The sequence below is a fragment of the Bufo bufo genome, chromosome 5, assembly GCF_905171765.1.
Source record: "Bufo bufo chromosome 5, aBufBuf1.1, whole genome shotgun sequence".
Classification (NCBI taxonomy): domain Eukaryota; kingdom Metazoa; phylum Chordata; class Amphibia; order Anura; family Bufonidae; genus Bufo; species Bufo bufo.
The window spans coordinates 467,285,192-467,305,812 of NC_053393.1; the positions used below are offsets into that span (position 1 = coordinate 467,285,192).

At 46.0% G+C, this 20,621-nt stretch overlaps 1 protein-coding gene across 1 annotated transcript; it reads right to left on the minus strand.

Moving 5' to 3' along the window:
- Positions 1-1,544: 1,544 nt before the first annotated feature.
- LOC121002581 lies at positions 1,545-5,035 on the minus strand. Its single transcript, XM_040434026.1, has 2 exons — positions 4,319-5,035; positions 1,545-1,582 (listed from the first exon to the last, which is right to left on the minus strand). Exons 1-2 carry the CDS (start codon positions 5,033-5,035, stop codon positions 1,571-1,573), a joined length of 729 nt encoding a protein of 242 aa, XP_040289960.1. The 3' UTR covers positions 1,545-1,570.
- Positions 5,036-20,621: the final 15,586 nt, after the last annotated feature.

Below are 20,621 nucleotides of genomic sequence, written 5' to 3' on the forward strand. Positions count from 1 at the left end.
CGCATTAATGTGCCATTCTGGATAAGCTGCACTACCTGAGCCACTTGTGTGGGTTGTAGACTCCGTCTCATGCTACCACTAGAGTGAAAGCACCGCCAGCATTCAAAAGTGACCAAAACATCAGCCAGGAAGCATAGGAACTGAGAAGTGGTCTGTGGTTACCACCTGCAGAACCACTCCTTTATTGGGGGTGTCTTGCTAATTGCCTATAATTTCCACCTGTTGTCTATCCCATTTGCACAACAGCATGTGAAATTGATTGTCACTCAGTGTTGCTCCCTAAGTGGACAGTTTGATTTCACAGAAGTGTGATTGACTTGGAGTTACATTGTGTTGTTTAATAGTGTAAAAGGACTCCTGTACTCCACTTTGAGTTTCAGTATAAAGCTTTATTTAGTGCGGTTCCAGTCAAAATACAGAAAGAGGAAGACGTGTCGATATGGCATGTCAAGAGAGCGTCGTCTGTCATCCGGGGATCCTGTGGGGTCATCTCCATCGGGGTAATCCATGGTGGGTAGGTGGCTTTGGTCGTGGGTTTATTCTATGGTGAATCATTCCGTGCTCAACCCAATTTAAAGTGGGGTGATAGGCAGTAATGGTGGAATTAAGGAATGAAAAGTAAAATCTGACAAGGCACAAGAGAGCGGATCCCTGTAATACGTGTACTGTGGAGGTAAAACATGTTCATGCAATTGGCTGGTCCAGCCCCATGCAGCATCCAATTGGTAAGTGTCGCAAAGGACATAAAGACATATCGGTGCTCAATCTGATATAGCGCAAAATAGATAAAACCCTATACTATGCATGTTCTAGGGTTTAAAAGTCATGCTGTTGTAACAAGCTAGTCTAGCCAAGTGCAATTACAGGTACTTAACAGACATGTTCATGCAGGGTAGCAAAATAGCAACAAATATACAGGTAGAGAGGCAATTATGTACATGCAATATTGATGCGGTATAAATCATTGTCTGTCCTTACCCGAATTGTTGCCGCAAGGTGTGTAAAGCTGGGTGGGGGTGGATGTGGATTCCCTCAGTGGGTGGCAGAAAACGCTGCTCTTGGTTGGGCTCTATGTCCCTAAGGCACGTGGTCCGGGAGGCTGAGGCCTGTAGTCCGGGTAGCCATGCTGTATGCTGTGTCTCCGTTCCCCTTTATGAGGAGGTTCGGCTGCGCTGCATGATTGGGGGGCGGATACTGGCTGGCATACTTCCGGGTATGCCAAGATGGCGTCCGGAGCTTTCAGTGAGGATATGCGCATGCGCGTGTCGTGTCTGGGCGGACGTTGGAGCGGCCTGTTTCTTCTATCATTGCGCATGCGTCGGGTGTTGGATCTGCCAGCTTTTTCAATATTTGCGCATGCGCCAGGTCTCTTTGCCGTGTTAGTAGCTGTCTGTGCTGGGGAGGCGATGTGGCTGGGATTTAGGAGAGTTTGTTATAGTTACCTATACATAACGCTGTGGCTGGGATTTAGGAGGGTTTCTGTTATAGTTACCTATAAATGACCACCAGAAGGATGAATCTCAAAAAGGATATGATCTAGTCATCTCTTGTTAGTGAACTTGGATGAAGTTCAATATCTGCTCTAAAATCGGAATAGAGGTATCATTAGTATTGTATCTGTTGAAAGTAATGGTCCAAGTTTATAAAGATCAATATATATAAAAATAATTTATATAGAAATTCATGAAGAATTCAATATATACACAAAAAGGAGTGGTCTAGTTTTCAGTGCTCTATGCAGATAATACATGTAGTTGATTTGCATTGGTACAGTCATGCGGTTAAATTGCATTAATACAGTCATATATATATATATCAAATGTACATGTTGCATGTTAAATTGTAGACCATTTGCCCCGGATTCACCGTCGTTTGCAATTCCAAAATACTTTCTAGCAAAATTTACAGAATTTTACATTATATTGAACATATCGTCCGCCGGTAGTGTTCATATGATTAAGATAGATAGCCTGTTATTTGTGAACATTGATGAAGGGGAGGAAGGAAAGGATTTACGTTACTGTAGGAGCTATATAAAGCTCCCTATTTCATAATCCCGGTTGAGTCCCCTGGGTTCCAGCGTTTGCAGACGGTGGATCCACATGGCTTCCCTGTTCATGAGGAGACGTGATAGGTCTCCGCCCCTTCTGGGGACCGTTACCTGTTCCAATACTTGGAATCGCAGTTGGGCAATAGTGTGGCGTTTGGCCGCAAAATGTGCGGGAATGGGCAGGTGATTGTTTTCACATCGGATGTTGGACTTATGTTGGCATATCCTGTCCCTAATGGTCTGGGTTGTTTCGCCTACATAAGTTAGGCCGCAGGGGCATTTAATGACGTAAATTACGTTGGTAGAGTCGCAGGTGAAAAAACCTTTTATAGGGATCCCTTTCCCTGTTAAAGGGTGGAAGATCTTGTCACCTTTCGTGACGTGCGAGCATTGTGCGCAATGAAGGCACGGAAATGTGCCTTTGCGCTGTGTTTGTAGGAGCAACTGTCTCGGCTTCTTGATATTGGAGCCCACATCAGCCCTTACAAGCATGTCTTTCAGGTTCTTGGGACGTCTATTGCATGGGAGAAAGGGAAGTGAGAATGCCTCGATGTGTGGATACGCCTGGTGAAGGAGGTGCCAGTGTCTGCGTAAAATGTGTTGAATTTCATGCGAGAAGGGGTGAAATGTGTGTACGAACGGTACCCTTTGGGTCTGTTTCACCCGAACCTTCTGGCTAGGTTGTAAGCATTCTTTTATCACAGTGCTAGGGTAGCCCCTGTTGAGAAAGCGTGTGGACATTTCATTTAGTCTCATTTCTTTTGTTGTCGTGTTGTCGACTATGCGGGATATCCTTTGAAATTGTGATCGTGGGAGGGATTTTTTCATGCTGGTGGGATGAAAACTGGAATAATGCAGTAGACTATTACGGTCTGTGGGTTTTGTGTAGAGGTCAGTATGTAGAACACCATCGGGTTCCTTTGAGACTATGGTGTCGAGGAAGTTAATTGATGTGCTGCTGTGGTGTAGGGTGAACTGGAGTTCAGGCCAAATGGAATTTAGGTATGTGAGGAAGTCGTGTAATGATTCTATCGTGCTGTTCCATATGCAGAAGACATCATCGATGTATCTTTTCCAGGTTGTTATGTGTTGTTGAAATTCTGTGTTCGTATAGATGTGGTCTTCCTCAAACATAGCCATGTAGCAGTTAGCGTACGGGGGCGCCATGTGTGCCCCCATCGCGGTCCCCTGTTTCTGAATGAAGAAATCGTCCTCAAACAGAAAATAGTTTTGGGTAAGTACAAGATGTAGGAGGTCCATACATAGTGATGAGACTTCAGGTTTGGTGCCCGTTGTTTCAAGTAATCTCTTGGTGGCCGCTAGGCCTTTGTCATGTGTTATTGACGTGTAGAGGCTTACCACATCAAGGGTGGCTAGAATAGAGTCTGGTTGCACCTGTTTGATATCCCTTATGAGATGTAGAAATGTAGATGTGTCAAGAAGAAAGGACTTGGTGGTTTTGATTTTGGGTGTGAGGATCTTTTCTAGGAATTCAGAGAGGGGGGACAGAATTGAGTCAGAGGATGAGACTATTGGGCGTCCTGGGGGTTTGTTGAGACGTTTGTGGACTTTTGGTAGTATATATAATACTGGCGTTATTGGGTGTCTTTTGGATAGATAGGATACTGTTTCTTTATCTATGGTACCCCTGTCTAGATGGGTTATCAGGGCCTGCTGGATATTATCCCTAATGGACGAGATCGGGTTACAAGGTACCCGCTCATAGATATTGGTGTCGTTCAATTGTCTATGGATTTCCTCAAGGTAATCCCTTTTGTCCATAACCACCAGAGCTCCGCCTTTGTCGGCGGGTTTGATGGTTAGTTCCTTATCTTTTTGAAGACATGTTAGGGCATTGCGTTCGTCTTGCGATAGGTTGGATTGACATGAAAGTTTTCCCCTTTCGATGTCCCTCCTGAGATTCTCCGTGTCCCTCGTCACCAGTGTAATAAAGGTTTCCACTGGATGGGAGTTCTTAGGGGGGTGGTAAGTGCTTTTCGGTTTAAGGCCTAAGTCTTTTGAGGAGATCAATGCTCTCCCCTCATCCAAGGTGGTATGGTGAGGGGGGGACCACTTGTCCTCCTTACCGAAGTGGACCTTGAGCCGTAGGTTCCTGAAGAACCTATGGAGATCCAGTTCAGTCTGAAAAGTGTCAAATTTGTAAGATGGACAGAAGGAGAGGCCCTTCTGCAATACCTGTATTTGTGTAGGTGTCAGTGTTTTGGATGAGATGTTTATGACTAGTGATTGCAAGGATGTCTCCATTACCTGTGATCTAGTCGTCCTTCCTGTATATGCTCCAGCTGTTTCTTGTCTCCCTCTGCGGCTGCGGTTTCTTCTGGGTCCCGGATGGTTGGGTGGAAGGTTGTCTGATCTGTAGCGGCTGTCGTGGCTAGAGATTGAGGAGTCTGAAGAAGAGAGGTAATCTCTTTGTCGTTCCAGTGGAGGGCGAGGGTAGTTATTTTGCCATTTATATACCCTGTTGGTGCGGTAGTCCTCGGCGTCTCTTTGGAATTTTTTCCGCTTCATACTCTCAATGTCGCGTTTATGGGTGGCAGCCGTATTTGAGAGTTTCTCTTTAAAGATGTTGTAGTCCGCTGTGGGGAGTGTTGCTTGTAGCTGTTGCTCGGCTGTTCTAATCTGTTCTTCCATTTTCTGGATACTGGTCTGTAGAAAGGAAACTGTGAGGGTCATAAGATCAAAGGAACAGCGGTTGAGAATTTGTTGGAATTGGTCGCAGTAGGTTGGGTCATCTTTGAATAGAGTTGGTCGGATGGTCATACGCAAACCCCTCGGTATGCGTTGTTCCTTGATGTATTCTGCCAACGTGGCACTGTGGAGTTGATGGTTAATCAGACGACGGGATTCTTTTTCAAGATCTCTGCTTTTAATATCCGATGTCGGGACCTGCAGGAAATCCCTTGATGTTGTTACTTGAGACAGAATGCGCTCTCTTTCCTCTTCGTTGTATGAAAAGGTTGACATTCTGGAGTTATTTTCCAAAAGGGAAATTGAGACGTTATAAGGTTGGATAGCTCTCCAATTGGATAGCGTGGGTATTAGGAGATGGTTCCCAAACCAGATATATAGTGTAAAAGGACTCCTGTACTCCACTTTGAGTTTCAGTATAAAGCTTTATTTAGTGCGGTTCCAGTCAAAATACAGAAAGAGGAAGACGTGTCGATATGGCATGTCAAGAGAGCGTCGTCTGTCATCCGGGGATCCTGTGGGGTCATCTCCATCGGGGTAATCCATGGTGGGTAGGTGGCTTTGGTCGTGGGTTTATTCTATGGTGAATCATTCCGTGCTCAACCCAATTTAAAGTGGGGTGATAGGCAGTAATGGTGGAATTAAGGAATGAAAAGTAAAATCTGACAAGGCACAAGAGAGCGGATCCCTGTAATACGTGTACTGTGGAGGTAAAACATGTTCATGCAATTGGCTGGTCCAGCCCCATGCAGCATCCAATTGGTAAGTGTCGCAAAGGACATAAAGACATATCGGTGCTCAATCTGATATAGCGCAAAATAGATAAAACCCTATACTATGCATGTTCTAGGGTTTAAAAGTCATGCTGTTGTAACAAGCTAGTCTAGCCAAGTGCAATTACAGGTACTTAACAGACATGTTCATGCAGGGTAGCAAAATAGCAACAAATATACAGGTAGAGAGGCAATTATGTACATGCAATATTGATGCGGTATAAATCATTGTCTGTCCTTACCCGAATTGTTGCCGCAAGGTGTGTAAAGCTGGGTGGGGGTGGATGTGGATTCCCTCAGTGGGTGGCAGAAAACGCTGCTCTTGGTTGGGCTCTATGTCCCTAAGGCACGTGGTCCGGGAGGCTGAGGCCTGTAGTCCGGGTAGCCATGCTGTATGCTGTGTCTCCGTTCCCCTTTATGAGGAGGTTCGGCTGCGCTGCATGATTGGGGGGCGGATACTGGCTGGCATACTTCCGGGTATGCCAAGATGGCGTCCGGAGCTTTCAGTGAGGATATGCGCATGCGCGTGTCGTGTCTGGGCGGACGTTGGAGCGGCCTGTTTCTTCTATCATTGCGCATGCGTCGGGTGTTGGATCTGCCAGCTTTTTCAATATTTGCGCATGCGCCAGGTCTCTTTGCCGTGTTAGTAGCTGTCTGTGCTGGGGAGGCGATGTGGCTGGGATTTAGGAGAGTTTGTTATAGTTACCTATACATAACGCTGTGGCTGGGATTTAGGAGGGTTTCTGTTATAGTTACCTATAAATGACCACCAGAAGGATGAATCTCAAAAAGGATATGATCTAGTCATCTCTTGTTAGTGAACTTGGATGAAGTTCAATATCTGCTCTAAAATCGGAATAGAGGTATCATTAGTATTGTATCTGTTGAAAGTAATGGTCCAAGTTTATAAAGATCAATATATATAAAAATAATTTATATAGAAATTCATGAAGAATTCAATATATACACAAAAAGGAGTGGTCTAGTTTTCAGTGCTCTATGCAGATAATACATGTAGTTGATTTGCATTGGTACAGTCATGCGGTTAAATTGCATTAATACAGTCATATATATATATATCAAATGTACATGTTGCATGTTAAATTGTAGACCATTTGCCCCGGATTCACCGTCGTTTGCAATTCCAAAATACTTTCTAGCAAAATTTACAGAATTTTACATTATATTGAACATATCGTCCGCCGGTAGTGTTCATATGATTAAGATAGATAGCCTGTTATTTGTGAACATTGATGAAGGGGAGGAAGGAAAGGATTTACGTTACTGTAGGAGCTATATAAAGCTCCCTATTTCATAATCCCGGTTGAGTCCCCTGGGTTCCAGCGTTTGCAGACGGTGGATCCACATGGCTTCCCTGTTCATGAGGAGACGTGATAGGTCTCCGCCCCTTCTGGGGACCGTTACCTGTTCCAATACTTGGAATCGCAGTTGGGCAATAGTGTGGCGTTTGGCCGCAAAATGTGCGGGAATGGGCAGGTGATTGTTTTCACATCGGATGTTGGACTTATGTTGGCATATCCTGTCCCTAATGGTCTGGGTTGTTTCGCCTACATAAGTTAGGCCGCAGGGGCATTTAATGACGTAAATTACGTTGGTAGAGTCGCAGGTGAAAAAACCTTTTATAGGGATCCCTTTCCCTGTTAAAGGGTGGAAGATCTTGTCACCTTTCGTGACGTGCGAGCATTGTGCGCAATGAAGGCACGGAAATGTGCCTTTGCGCTGTGTTTGTAGGAGCAACTGTCTCGGCTTCTTGATATTGGAGCCCACATCAGCCCTTACAAGCATGTCTTTCAGGTTCTTGGGACGTCTATTGCATGGGAGAAAGGGAAGTGAGAATGCCTCGATGTGTGGATACGCCTGGTGAAGGAGGTGCCAGTGTCTGCGTAAAATGTGTTGAATTTTATGCGAGAAGGGGTGAAATGTGTGTACGAACGGTACCCTTTGGGTCTGTTTCACCCGAACCTTCTGGCTAGGTTGTAAGCATTCTTTTATCACAGTGCTAGGGTAGCCCCTGTTGAGAAAGCGTGTGGACATTTCATTTAGTCTCATTTCTTTTGTTGTCGTGTTGTCGACTATGCGGGATATCCTTTGAAATTGTGATCGTGGGAGGGATTGTTTAAGTGTTCCCTTTATTTTTTTGAGCAGTCTACTTTCTAACATAGAAAGCATATTATAGTGGATTTGTATTGTGCAGCAGTGGTGGTGACTGGTGAGCGGTTCTGCTGCGATACTACAACTACAAAGAGTGACAAACGCAATTACAAAAAATTATTATAACTGGTGTGATATACCAGTCGCCCCCCAAAACGACTGATTGAAGCAGGGTGTTATATACCAATATACTTTCTTTATAGTGTATTTGGGTACTGCAGCATTTGTTTGCTGTTTTGCTGCGTTCCCTCTGCTATACACAGTGACAAACGGTAGTGGAAACAATTATTATAACTGGTGTAATATACCAGTCGCCCCCCAAAACAGCTGATAGAAGCGGGGTGTTATATACCTTCTTCCACAAATACTGCGCTTCTATAGAGACTCTTGTCACAGGGCCATTTAAAAAATGACAGGCAGAGGAAGAGGCAGGCCCTTCCGCAGGGGTGGTAGGGGTTGGGCAGGAGCACCAGGCCAGAGCCTAAGTGGGAAGTTGCAGAAGGTGCGTGCGATTACGTCAAAGGACGCACCAGACTTGGTTGAGTGGCTCACTCAGCCTTCTGCTTCTGCACCCTCTTCACTCTCTGCTGTGTCCACGCCCAAAGACACCACCACCACCATATCCCCTCCGCTCGAGACACAGGAATTATTTTACGATCCATTACAAGACATTTCCGATGCGCAACCATTCTTGGCATTGGATCAGGAAGAAGAGATAGCAACGGCTGCCACTCAGCAGTCTGACGACACCCAGATCAGCCCAAGGAGGGTAGTCCCCGCTGTTGCTGCCTACGCCGAGATCTCTAATGTTAGTGGTGGGGAAGGTGACGTTGATGATGACGTGTCGATGGACGTCACGTGGGTGCCCACAAGAGAGGAAGAGGAGGGGAGTTCAGAGGGAGAGACGGAGCAGCAGATAGGAAGGAGAAACAGGCAGAACTTACATTGCACAGGAGGCAAAAATGTATCAGGAGTGAGCTATCCACAATGCACGGTCACATCTGGCGCTCCCAGGATGTGGCTTTTTTTAACGTGTCCGCTGCTGACAATAGTGTTGCCATCTGCAGCCTTTGCTGTCAACGCATAAGTCGCGGTAGGCCAAACACTTACCTAGGGACGACTGCCTTAAGAAGGCACCTGGCCTCCCATCACCAAGCCCAATGGGAGCAACGCCGTCAGAACCCACAAAGCCACACTCCTGGCGCTCCACGTCCTGCCTCTCCTCCCAATTGTCCTCCACTCCACCTTCCACCGTTCCATCCTCACGTTTATCTGGCAAAAGGCAGGCTTCCATGGCCCAAATGTTCGAGCGTAAAAAGATGATGACGCCGGATAACCTTCTTGCCCAACGGCTGACTGCTGGCTTTTCGGAACTGCTAGCCCGCCAACTACTGCCATATAAATTGGTGGACTCTGAGGCCTTTAGAAAATTTGTGGCCATTGGAACACCACAATGGAAGGTCCCAGGAAGGTAATATTTCTCCCAGAAGGGCATCCTAGAGCTATATGGCCACGTTCAGCGGCAAGTGAATGTATCTCTGGCACACAGTGTCGGTGCCAAGATACATCTGACCACAGACACATTATCTAGCAAACACAGGCAGGGAAGGTACATAACTTTTACTGTCCACTGGGTGAACCTTCTGAGTGCCGTCAAGCATGCAAACTGTGGCACCCGTGTAGATTTGGTGTTACCGCCACGGATTGCATGCAGGCCTGCCTCTTCTTCTCCTCCTCCTACTCCATCCTCCCTCTCCTCCTCGTCTGACTCCTCCTTTTCCGCTGCTACAGTCTCTTCCGCTGCGCCCCCCAAGATCCCCAGAACCTATTCAACATGCTAGGTGAGACATTGCCATGCTGTGCTGCGTCTGTTGTGCCTGGAAGCCAAGAGCCACACTGGTCCTGCACTCCTTTCAGCTTTGTGGTCACAGGCAGATCAGTGGCTAACCCCGCTCAATTTGACAGTTGGTAAAGTGGTGTGCGACAACGGTGCCAATCTGCTAAGCGCGCTGAAAGAGGGCAAAATGACACACGTGCCGTGCATGGCATGTAAGCCGTGTACCGGGGATGGGCTCCCCAGGATACAGCGAAGTCACAGACAAGAAAAGCGACACTGACACTAGCTTTATATGCAAGAACAGAAACTTTACTTTAACAATAGTAATAACACAACAATATAAGTATACACAGACTAAGTTATACCCCAGGCCCACAGTCACCGACCCTGTCCGAGGGACAGGCCTAGCCCTGTTGGCGCACACAGCAGAGCCCGCAAGTCGTGCTGTTCCGCTAAAGAGGACACACCTAGCCGGTGGCAGACGCAGCAGAGCCTGCAAGTCAAATGCTGCGCCGCAGTTCAGTACAGTAAGGCCTAGCAAAACATATAACCCTAACTATCTAACTACTTTAAGGCTTAGGCTAGTCTCTCTTACTTCAGGCGCCACACAGTATAAGACAATCAGTAACCAGGTGTACTGACCTGCGTCCGTTCTGGGCCCGAGGATGCCGCTTACCCGGGATGGCACCAACCTCTCAGCAACCAGGCGGCCTTGCTTGAAAATCAGACTTCTGCCCACACGCTGTAAATGGTCTTCCTGAAACAATCTCTCTTTCAAAGAGCCGGATCCAGTAAGGGGAAATGAGCTAATCTCCTTCCTCTGCGTGTCCATTCACCCCCGGACATCCGCAAGCCAGGATGGAATCGGATTCAGTCTCTCCCAGAACAATCCTCCCATCATGTCAGATTAGCTCCCACTTCCTCGTTCTCTTCAGAAGCACACTGCATGAGTCATCATCTGCTTTGCATATTCAAATCCCAGAGTGTGCTGGCTGTAGCTGCAAAACAGTGGCCTCTAGTGCCCAAAATGCCAAATGACAGTTTCAATACAATTAGGCACAAACATCAGACAGGAAGAGCTGTTCCACAATCTCACAGGCACACGTCCTGAACTTAGTCGTGCAGCGATTTGTTGCCAAATACCCCGGGGTCCAGGATGTCTTGCGGCAGGCCAGGATAATCTCTGGCCATTTCAGAAGATCTTACACGGCCATGGCTCACCTTGCTGACATTCAGCGAGACACAACCTGCCTGTCAGATGTCTGATTTGTGACTGCCCGACGCGATGGAACTCCACCTTGTATATGCTTGATAGGCTGATCCAGCAGAAACGTGCAGTTAATGACTACCTGTACGAACTCTGCAGCAGGACAGGTTCCGGGAGCTTGTTTTTTTTTTCACTGCGCCAGTGGCTGCTCATGCACGACGCATGCAGACTTCTGCTTTAAACGTTTCTGGGATCCCTGGTGTTGTCCGTGGATGGGGGGAGGAGAACTAGGACGTATAAAAAGCATAAAGGGCAAGGCCCAGTACTGGGTGGCAACGTACTTAGACCCAAGGTACAAACACAAAATGGCGGAAATGTTACCAACATCACAGAGGGTTGTCAGAATGCAGCACTTTCAGGCCTTGCTCCAAGAAATGCTGCATTCTGCTTTTGCGGGCGCTGGCAGAGGAATTTCCACTCACAGAGAAACAGTTGCGGGTACCAATCCAACAGCGCATAGAAGAAGAGGGCGGTTTGAAGATGTGTTGGTCACTTCGGATATGAGATCATTCTTGCACTCAACCCATCGACAGCCGTCCTCCGAATCCAGCCTCAGGGAATGCCTAGACCGACAGGTGTCCGACTACATCGGGTTAACGGCCGATGTGGACACTCTGAGAAGCGATGAACCCCTGGACTACTGGGTGTGCAGGCTTGACCTGTGGCCAGAGCTGGCACAATTTGCCATGGCTTGCCCCTCGTCCAGTGTCCTGTCCGAAAGGACGTTCGGCGCAGCAGGGGGGATCGTGACCGATAAGCGCACTCGCCTAGCTCACGACAGTGTGGACTACCTCACATTTCTAACAACGAATGAGGCATGGATCTCGGAGGAATTCAACACATGTGACGAGTCGACCATGTTTGATTGAAATTCCTTATGACAGCCCACAAATATCCGCCACCACCCAGAACAAATCATGGTCCCTGTCTTAGGTAAATACAGAGGCATAAAAGGCCTTTTATGTCCGTTGAATGCCTAATTTTTGGAGCCTGTACTGGCCGACAGTTACATTTTTATCCTGTGACCGCCTAATGTACCTCCAGCCACAGAATCCAAAGTTCTTTGCTGTCAGGTGAACGCCTGTTGACTAATTTTTGGGGCCTGTACTGGAGTGGCAAGTTCTCACAACAGTACTTAGTGCACCAATCACTAATATCTCATGAGACCTTATAAAATGTGAAGTTGTGTGTACCGCGAAAAAATAAATCGCATCATTAGGGATTTTTGCAACGGCACTTTTTTTAAACACTTGATCTGCATATTGATATAACATGCATGTGAAATGTAATCAAATACACTGCTTTAATGTCAAATTACTTACAGTGATCAGAAATTCTTCCTCAACGTCGTGGAAATTGTTGCCAACCATCTTTTCTGATCGCATTGCCGATATTTTGCATTGCAAAAAATAATGAATGGAGATCACAAATTTGAATAATACATCTGGCATGTCACTGTCCATGTTGTGGGACTATTTGTGCACTTCTAATAAGTATTTGCTGGCTTATTAAACATTGCGGTTTGCGAACATTTGATCGCGTTTGCGAACCGTCCCGGCCGATATTCGTCCATCACTACCCATGACGGATCTCACAAACGGAAAGCCAAAATGCGAGTGTGAAAGTAGCTATACAACAATGATTCATGCAATTATGTGCAAATCAATACAAAATAACATGATTATATAGTGTATATAAAAAAAATCATCAATATATATAAAGCAGTGTTGTCCGTGATCAAAACAATTCATCATAGTTTTATCATGACCGGCGTGCCGAACACATACGTGACGCAAAGGGAGGGAAATGGGAAGACCCTGTCCAAGGGAGAGGGAAAGGTGGTGACCCCTAACTCACCTTGAGGCTGGCACCTGACTGCCCTGACATCCCTAGACGGGTTCCTCACCCGTACGCCGATCGCGTGCCTAAACCCTGGCTTTCCCTAAGATGATCCCTATGTAGTGAACGGGGCGGTGGGATCACTAGTCCGCACCACTGACACTAAAGGAAAACACCAAGGAGAGGACAGACAATACAGACAAAACATATAATCCCAGGTGGGAGACAACAGCAGACCACAAAGGCCCAACAGGGATCCGGAGGGTAACGCTCTGGAACGACAACCAGGAATCACAGCTACACAGCTCCAGAGGGTCAGTATAGAAGTCCAGGCAGGAAGCTCTATATCTGGCAACCAGAGAAGTGGGAGAGGGGAATATAAGGAGGTTGGGAGTGCTGGACAAGAAACAGCTGAGGAGAAGAAGCTACGGATCCCTGAGTGAGCCAAAAAGGATTGCAAGGCAAACCCAGAAAGCTACCATTAAGAAACAGCACTATCTTTATACATAGAGCGCGCAGCCACCCGCTGCGACTTCCTGACCCCGGGTATAACGGAGTCAGACGTGGCTCTTGACAAGTTTCTCATGTTTTTAAAAACCAATATTAAATTAATACATTGTGCTTAATAGATTATCAGGTGATCTTAATGAGTGTAATAGTGTGCAGGTGAGATTAAAATCATAATAAAAAAATGGTTTGTACCGGCCGGGATCCCTCTACTCCATGAGGTTTTCGGTGTGACAAGCGCTTTACTACGCACGCGCGATGCGTGTCCCCATTTCCGTTCACAATGGAACGCATGTGAGACGCACATGTGACCTCCCACTTCCTCCCTTGTGAAGCGCAAGTGGAGCGCACACGTGATCCCCAGGTCCCGGTTACGTGATGCAGTCCACAAGCTCCGCACCTACAAAGGAGTGTTCAAACATATAATGGATGAAAACACTACTTTTAGTTAATACTTATATAAATGATTTTAAAATGTATATCAAATGCATTATGGGAAAGCTTGTATTGAAAAAATGTTTGCACTATATATATATAGTAAGTGTACCCTTTTGAAGTACCTGGATTTCTGCATTGATTTGATTACTAATGTAATATGGCCTGATTGTTATCTAAGTCACAATAGCAGTTGTACTGTTCATGTCTTATATTGAGCATACTGAGTTTACACCCACAGTGTAGGGAGAAAAAGTAAGTGCACCCTTTAATTTAATAACCTGTAGATCCTCCTTTACAGGAACGGTCTGGGGTTTCTGAGGACCACTAGTGGACATTATTCTTGAGGCCCAAACTCTAGATCATCAATAAAGTTTAATACGTTTTGAATCACATAAATAGACCCTTGCATATACAAGTCTTCAAAAATGTCATGCCACAGAAGGGGTGGAACTACTAGTGTAGCCGTCATAGTGGCTTCTACGGGACCCGCAGTGACAGGGGGCCCCCGGCTGTAATAGTCTGTCATCCATTACGGTCTGGGCAGCCCCAGAGTGAGAATCTGCCCTATCGGGCAAACCTCCTGTTTGCTCCACTGTCTAACAGTTTTAACTCATGCAATAGTTTTTTTTCCTCTGCGCCCTGCAACAAATTTTGGCAAAGGGCCGGAGGGGTGAGTCCAGTGGGTGCGATTTCATTCTGGTGCACGACTGCCGGAGGATGCTCCTAATTTATGACAAGGCCTGTAACGGAGGATGACCCTAATTTATGACAAGGCCTGTGACAGAGGATGCCCCTAATTTATGACTAGGCCTGTAACGGAGGTTGCCCCTAATTTATGACAAGGCCTGTGACAGAGGATGCCCCTAATTTATGACAAGGCCTGTGCCGGAGGATGCCCCTAATTTATGATAAGGCCTGTGCCGGAGGATGCCCCTAATTTATGACAAGGCCTGTGACAGAGGATCTCCCTAATTTATGACAAGGCCTGTGCCGGAGGATGCCCATAATTTATGACTAGGCCTGTGACAGAGAATGCCCCTAATTTATGACAAGGCTGTGCCGGAGGATGCCCCTAATTTATGACAAGGCCTGTGACAGAGGATCTCCCTAATTTATGACAAGGCCTGTGCCGGAGGATGCCCCTAATTTATGACAAGGCCTGTGCCGGAGGATGCCCCTAATTTATGACAAGGCCTGTGCCGGAGGATGCCCCTAATTTATGACAAGGCCTGTGCCGGAGGATGCCCCTAATTTATGACAAGGCCTGTGACAGAGGATCTCCCTAATCTATGACAAGGCCTGTGCCGGAGGATGCCCATAATTTATGACTAGGCCTGTGACATAGAATGCCCCTAATTTATGACAAGGCCTGTGACGGAGGATGCCCATAATTTATGACAAGGTCTTGAAATAAAAAAAATACAAGTCCTGTTGCTGTGACTTATCACTACTGATATACAGCTCCATCCATTGTGGGTAGTGGATGGTGCCGGTTACTGCAGCGCTGCTACCACTATCTTCAATGAGAGGTTAAGTAGGAGCTGGAGACAGGTGCGGTTGTGTATAATTTCAGTATGTTGTCAAATTTTTGGTGCCTTTGTAATAAGAAAAAATCTTATAACAGGACACCCCACTGTCACTGACTCCAACAAGAAGAGCACACTCATCTTCTGCTGCTGTAAAGATTAGGACAATCGGGACATGATAATAAATAATGCTAAGTCTCCAGCTCAACATCTACACATATTAGATATTAAAGGCTTCTTAGTCCTTCATAAATTCTACTCTTATAATCTTATATTACTTCTTAGCCATCTATTATTCGTAGAACTTGTTCTGGGAGTTGCTCCTGGCAATCAGACATTATTAAAAAAAAATGCTGGATCGTTTTTGCCAACTGTCTAAAAATGCCCACTAATTATACCACTTTGGAATTGTATTAAAATGTTATTGGCTTAATTCTGCCAGGCAGGAGGTGATCTATTGTAAGAGCTGGTTTTCTGAAGTTCTTCACCTGTTTTGCAGTCTGTGCAGTCTTCTCTATTAACAGTCATAGGTTTGTAGACCAAAAAAAAGTGAAGTGTGTACCATCTACAGATTTACATTGATGTCTTTCAGTTTCAGTGTCTTTAAAAATTTGAGTGGGTAAGCTCTTCCAGGTGTGATGTAAGGACTGTACTTTGTGCTCTGAGACAGTCAGATCTCTTCCATCATGCTGCTGTCCCCTCAGGTTTCATTGAAACACTGACTGAGAAGTTGCAGCTGCATCCCCCTCCTCTCCATTATGTATCATTTTACATATACATAGATCCTGCAGGAAATGAGAACTACAGGCTCTCTGAAGGTGAGGAAGATGTCACTTTCCTCTAATAAGTCATAAGAATGCAGATACAAGGGGTGCAGTGGCACTACCCAGCAGCCACTATTCCACATAAGGGTATATTCATGTTTATTCCCTGTACTGTGACACCACTGTGAGCATATATCATCCATGTAATATGATGCTATGTTCAAAATCTGTCTACTGTGACGTCAGTGTGGTGCACAGCCATTAACTGTGACATTACTTACTTATTCACTCGTATTATCCCTATTCTGTGACATCACTGTGTGCATTAATATGACTTCACAGTGCTTATTATCAATGTATTGTGATGACCACTATATTTATTATTCCTGTCCTGTGAAACCCACAGTTGGTGATAGAGGGATCCAGATATTAAAATTATTATTAGGAGTAGGCAACCCCTCCCTTTACATTCCTGTAGGGGGTCGTCGCCTCTTCCATGTCCTTCCAGGCCGGAGATTGTAGCAATAAAAACCAGTTAGATGGAACAACTTCACAGAAACCAGAGACCCCTATCATAAAGTGTGAAGATGTCATGTACCAGCGTTATACAGACCAGAACCGTTAGAGGGTTTAGGAAAAGGCTAGTGTCCTTTCCAGCTGAGGTCACACATGAAACCCCTACCTGGCAATATACATCAAAGAAATACGTGGACAAATCCATATTTGAGCCACGTGGTTCCTCCTGAGAACTCAAACCATGTATATGCTTCCATGGTATCAAAGTCAAATAGATCCCAGCTTAGTAACAGGGAGCAATTAGATAACTCCATCTACCCTGCCATTACCTCCGCCATGTTTGGTACGCACGTGTGCAGGACATTCAGACGGAGTGGATGGAGGTCAGGTAATATGAAATTGCTAAGGTGAATACCCGAAAAGTTATTTCAATATAAAGATTTTGAGGCAGACTTGGTTTCCAGCAAGTGGTCGTAAAAACTGTCATAAAAGGTCATTACTATACTCCCTGTCCTCCTCTGACATCACTGGTGGGGGGGTGATGGGGGGAGATACCGACCCTTTTTAACACACGTCTGGAGAAGAGCAAACTGTCATTTCTTTGGGGATCACTAGCTTGATGGACTGACCAATATTTCTGGTTCCTCAGGCAACCGGACTTAACCGTCGCGTAATATATTAAGTTCTGTTTTTATTCCTTTTATTTTACAAACTGTTATTTTGCACTGTGTTTATACAGTACAGACCAAAAGTTTGGACACACCTTCTCATTCAAAGAGTTTTCTTTATTTTCATGACTATGAAGGCATCAAAACTATGAATTAACACATGTGGAATTATATACATAACAAACAAGTGTGAAACAACTGAAAATATGTCATATTCTAGGTTCTTCAAAGTAGCCACCTTTTGCTTTGATTAATGCTTTGCACACTCTTGGCATTCTCTTGATGAGTTTCAAGAGGTAGTCCTCTGAAATGGTCTTCCAACAGTCTTGAAGGAGTTCCCAGAGATGCTTAGCACTTGTTGGCCCTTTTGCCTTCACTCTGCGGTCCAGCTCACCCCAAACCATCTCGATTGGGTTCAGGTCCGGTGACTGTGGAGGCCAGGTCATCTGGCGCAGCACCCCATCACTCTCCTTCATGGTCAAATAGCCCTTACTTTCAAAGTTTTCCCAGTTTTTCGGCTGACTGACTGACCTTCATTTCTTAAAGTAATGATGGCCACTAGTTTTTCTTTACTTAGCTGCTTTTTTCTTGCCATAATACAAATTCTAACAGTCTATTCAGTAGGACTATCAGCTGTGTATCCCCCTGACTTCTCCTCAACGCAACTGATGGTCCCAACCCCATTTATAAGGCAAGAAATCCCACTTATTAAACCTGACAGGGCACACCTGTGAAGTCAAAACCATTTCAGGGGACTACCTCTTGAAGCTCATCAAGAGAATGCCAAGAGTGTGCAAAGCAGTAATCAAAGCAAAAGGTGGCTACTTTGAAGAACCTAGAATATGACATTTTTTCAGTTGTTTCACACTTGTTTGTTATGTATATAATTCCACATGTGTTAATTCATAGTTTTGATGCCTTCAGTGTGAATCTCCAATTTTCATAGTCATGAAAATAAAGAAAACTCTTTGAATGAGAAGGTGTGTCCAAACTTTTGGTCTGTACTGTATGTCTGTTTATTTCATATTTTCTATGATAATCCGTCCGTGGGGCAGGCGCATGGGGATCGCAGACCCATTCACTTGAATGGGTCCGCGATCCTTCCGTTCCGCAAAAAGATAGAACAAGTTCTATCTTTTTGCGGTGCGGAAGCATGGAACGGAACACCAGAAAGCACTCCATAGTGCTTCCGTAGTGTTCCGTTCCGTATATCCGGATTTGCGGACCCATTGAGATGAATGGGTCCGCATCCATGATGCGGAATGGCCGCGGAACGGTGCCCGTGTATTGCGGATCCGAAAATGCGGTCCGCAATACGGAAATGGGCAGCAAACGTTCGTGTGAACGAGCCCTATCTCGTAGGATACTAGGAAACAGGGTCACAAATCCCAGTGCAGTACAGCTACAGCGCTCTGATCATGCTGCAGGGGTTCGGCAATCACTGATAGTCGGACCCCTGCTGTATGAGGCGGCATCGTGAAAACACCAATGCCGGCGCATTAACGCTTGCACTGTCACGGTCAGCGCTCACCGTGGAATGTGCGGTATCCTGCCGGACGCCCATCAGGTCCCCCCGCTGCTGTGACGGGGACCCGATGGCTTGGACAGCAGCCCGATGCCTTCCTTAGGCATCGTGGCTGCCTTCCCTGTGAACCTGTGAGATCCAGGAGTAAGTGTATTACATTGGTCAGGACTGGTTTTAGACAAAATGTGGTCCTGGGCAAAATCAAAAGAGGGGGGCCCACATCTTGTAATAATGTGCTAAAATCAAAGTCTGACGTGCAACACCCCTGCCAATCAACTGTTTGAAGAGATGGCGCATGCTGTTCACTGCTGCTGTCCCATAGACATACAGCAGCAGAGCAGGAAGAGAGGAGGGAGACAGCACAGCGCACACTGTCTCCTCAAACAGCTGATCGTCGGGAGTGCCGGGTGTGCCGATCTAATATTGATGACCTATCCTAAGGTCATGAAAATGAAAAAACCCGGAGAATCTCTTGAAGCTACCCCCAATACTGTGCCTGTTCTGCTCCCCCCCCATGTCCACACACACTATACTATACTATACACCCACACTGCCCTCATTAGTAATGGTGCCCCCAATAGTGATAATACTCCCCAAGATAGCCCCCATTAGTAGCAATGCCCTCCATATTGCGTCAAAAAATTAGAACGCCCCTACAGTACTCTATATAATGCTCCTTCATTCCTCCCTGGTAGTGCCAAGTATATATAATGATCTCCTTTCCCCATCCCTGGTGACCCCAGCAGTGTGGACATTTTGTATATAAAAATAAAAAACTCCCATCCCCCTGCCACTTTCTGAGATACAGACCACAGTTTTATCTGTGGCTTGTGTTGCTGCGTCCTGATGCATGCGGTCACAATGACATCACCACTCCTGCTCCGGGTCTCACATGATGACGTCATCATGCGAGACCCAGAGCAGGAGGTTGCAGTGATGTCATTTCGGCTTCTTGCTCTGTTCTAAAGCCTCACAGGCTTGAGGCCTAGAGACCTGAGGCTTGTGAAGTTGGACCGCCATGAGTGCGCCCCCCTTTATGGGTAGCAAAGTGGCACCCTAGGCAGTTGACTACCCTTCTCTATCCATCGTCCGGGCCCTAATTCAGAGCACATTACTGCAGGAGGTATAACAGGAGAGAACTATAACTTCCAGCATGTCTATTATTTAATATCAGAGCACATTACAGGGGAACATATAAGAGGATGGGACTACAACTCCCAGCATGCCCAAGCCATTATTATGTAATATCAGAGTACATTACAAGAGGAGGTATAAGAGAAGACTACAACTCCCAGCATGTCCAAGCAGTTATTATATAATATCAGAGTACATTATAAGAGGAGGTATACAACTTTCTGCATATCCAGGGTGTTGTAATGTACCCTGATATTATATAATAATGGCCTGGACATGCTGAGAGTTGTAGTCCTCTCCTCTTATAATGTACTCTGATATTACATAACAAGCGGGGCATGCTGGGAGTTGTAGTACTCTCCTCATGTAATGTACTCTGATATTACATAACAGGAGGTATAAGAGGAGAGGACTACAACTCCCAGCATTTCCCTGGCACTTACATTGAATCCATACTTCTTCACATGCATGGCTGGTCTTCTTCTTCATTACTTTACTGCATCGCAGGTCCTTCATCCCCTCTTCTCTGCTGAGCTCCGCTCCTGTTCTGGGAACATGATGGTGAGGTCATCTCAGGTCCTTCATCCCCTCTTCTCTGCTGAGCTCTGCCTCCTGCATCTGACATTATGGCAGGTCCTGTCAGCACTGTGGTAATGAATTTTCTTATATGTGAGGGAGGAGACCGTACACTGCTGTCCACCCGTTTGCTTCCTCGGATATTCAGCTGAACAGCAGCACTGAAGCAGGGGGCCCCTTAGACAATGGGGGCCCTGGGTAATTGCCCAGTTTGCCCCCCCCCCCTAACGCTGGCCCTGACACTGGTAAAATAGACATATTAGGTAGAGAAAAATAGACATATTAGGTATCGCCGCCTTGCCGCAGCCATTTTCTGGTCA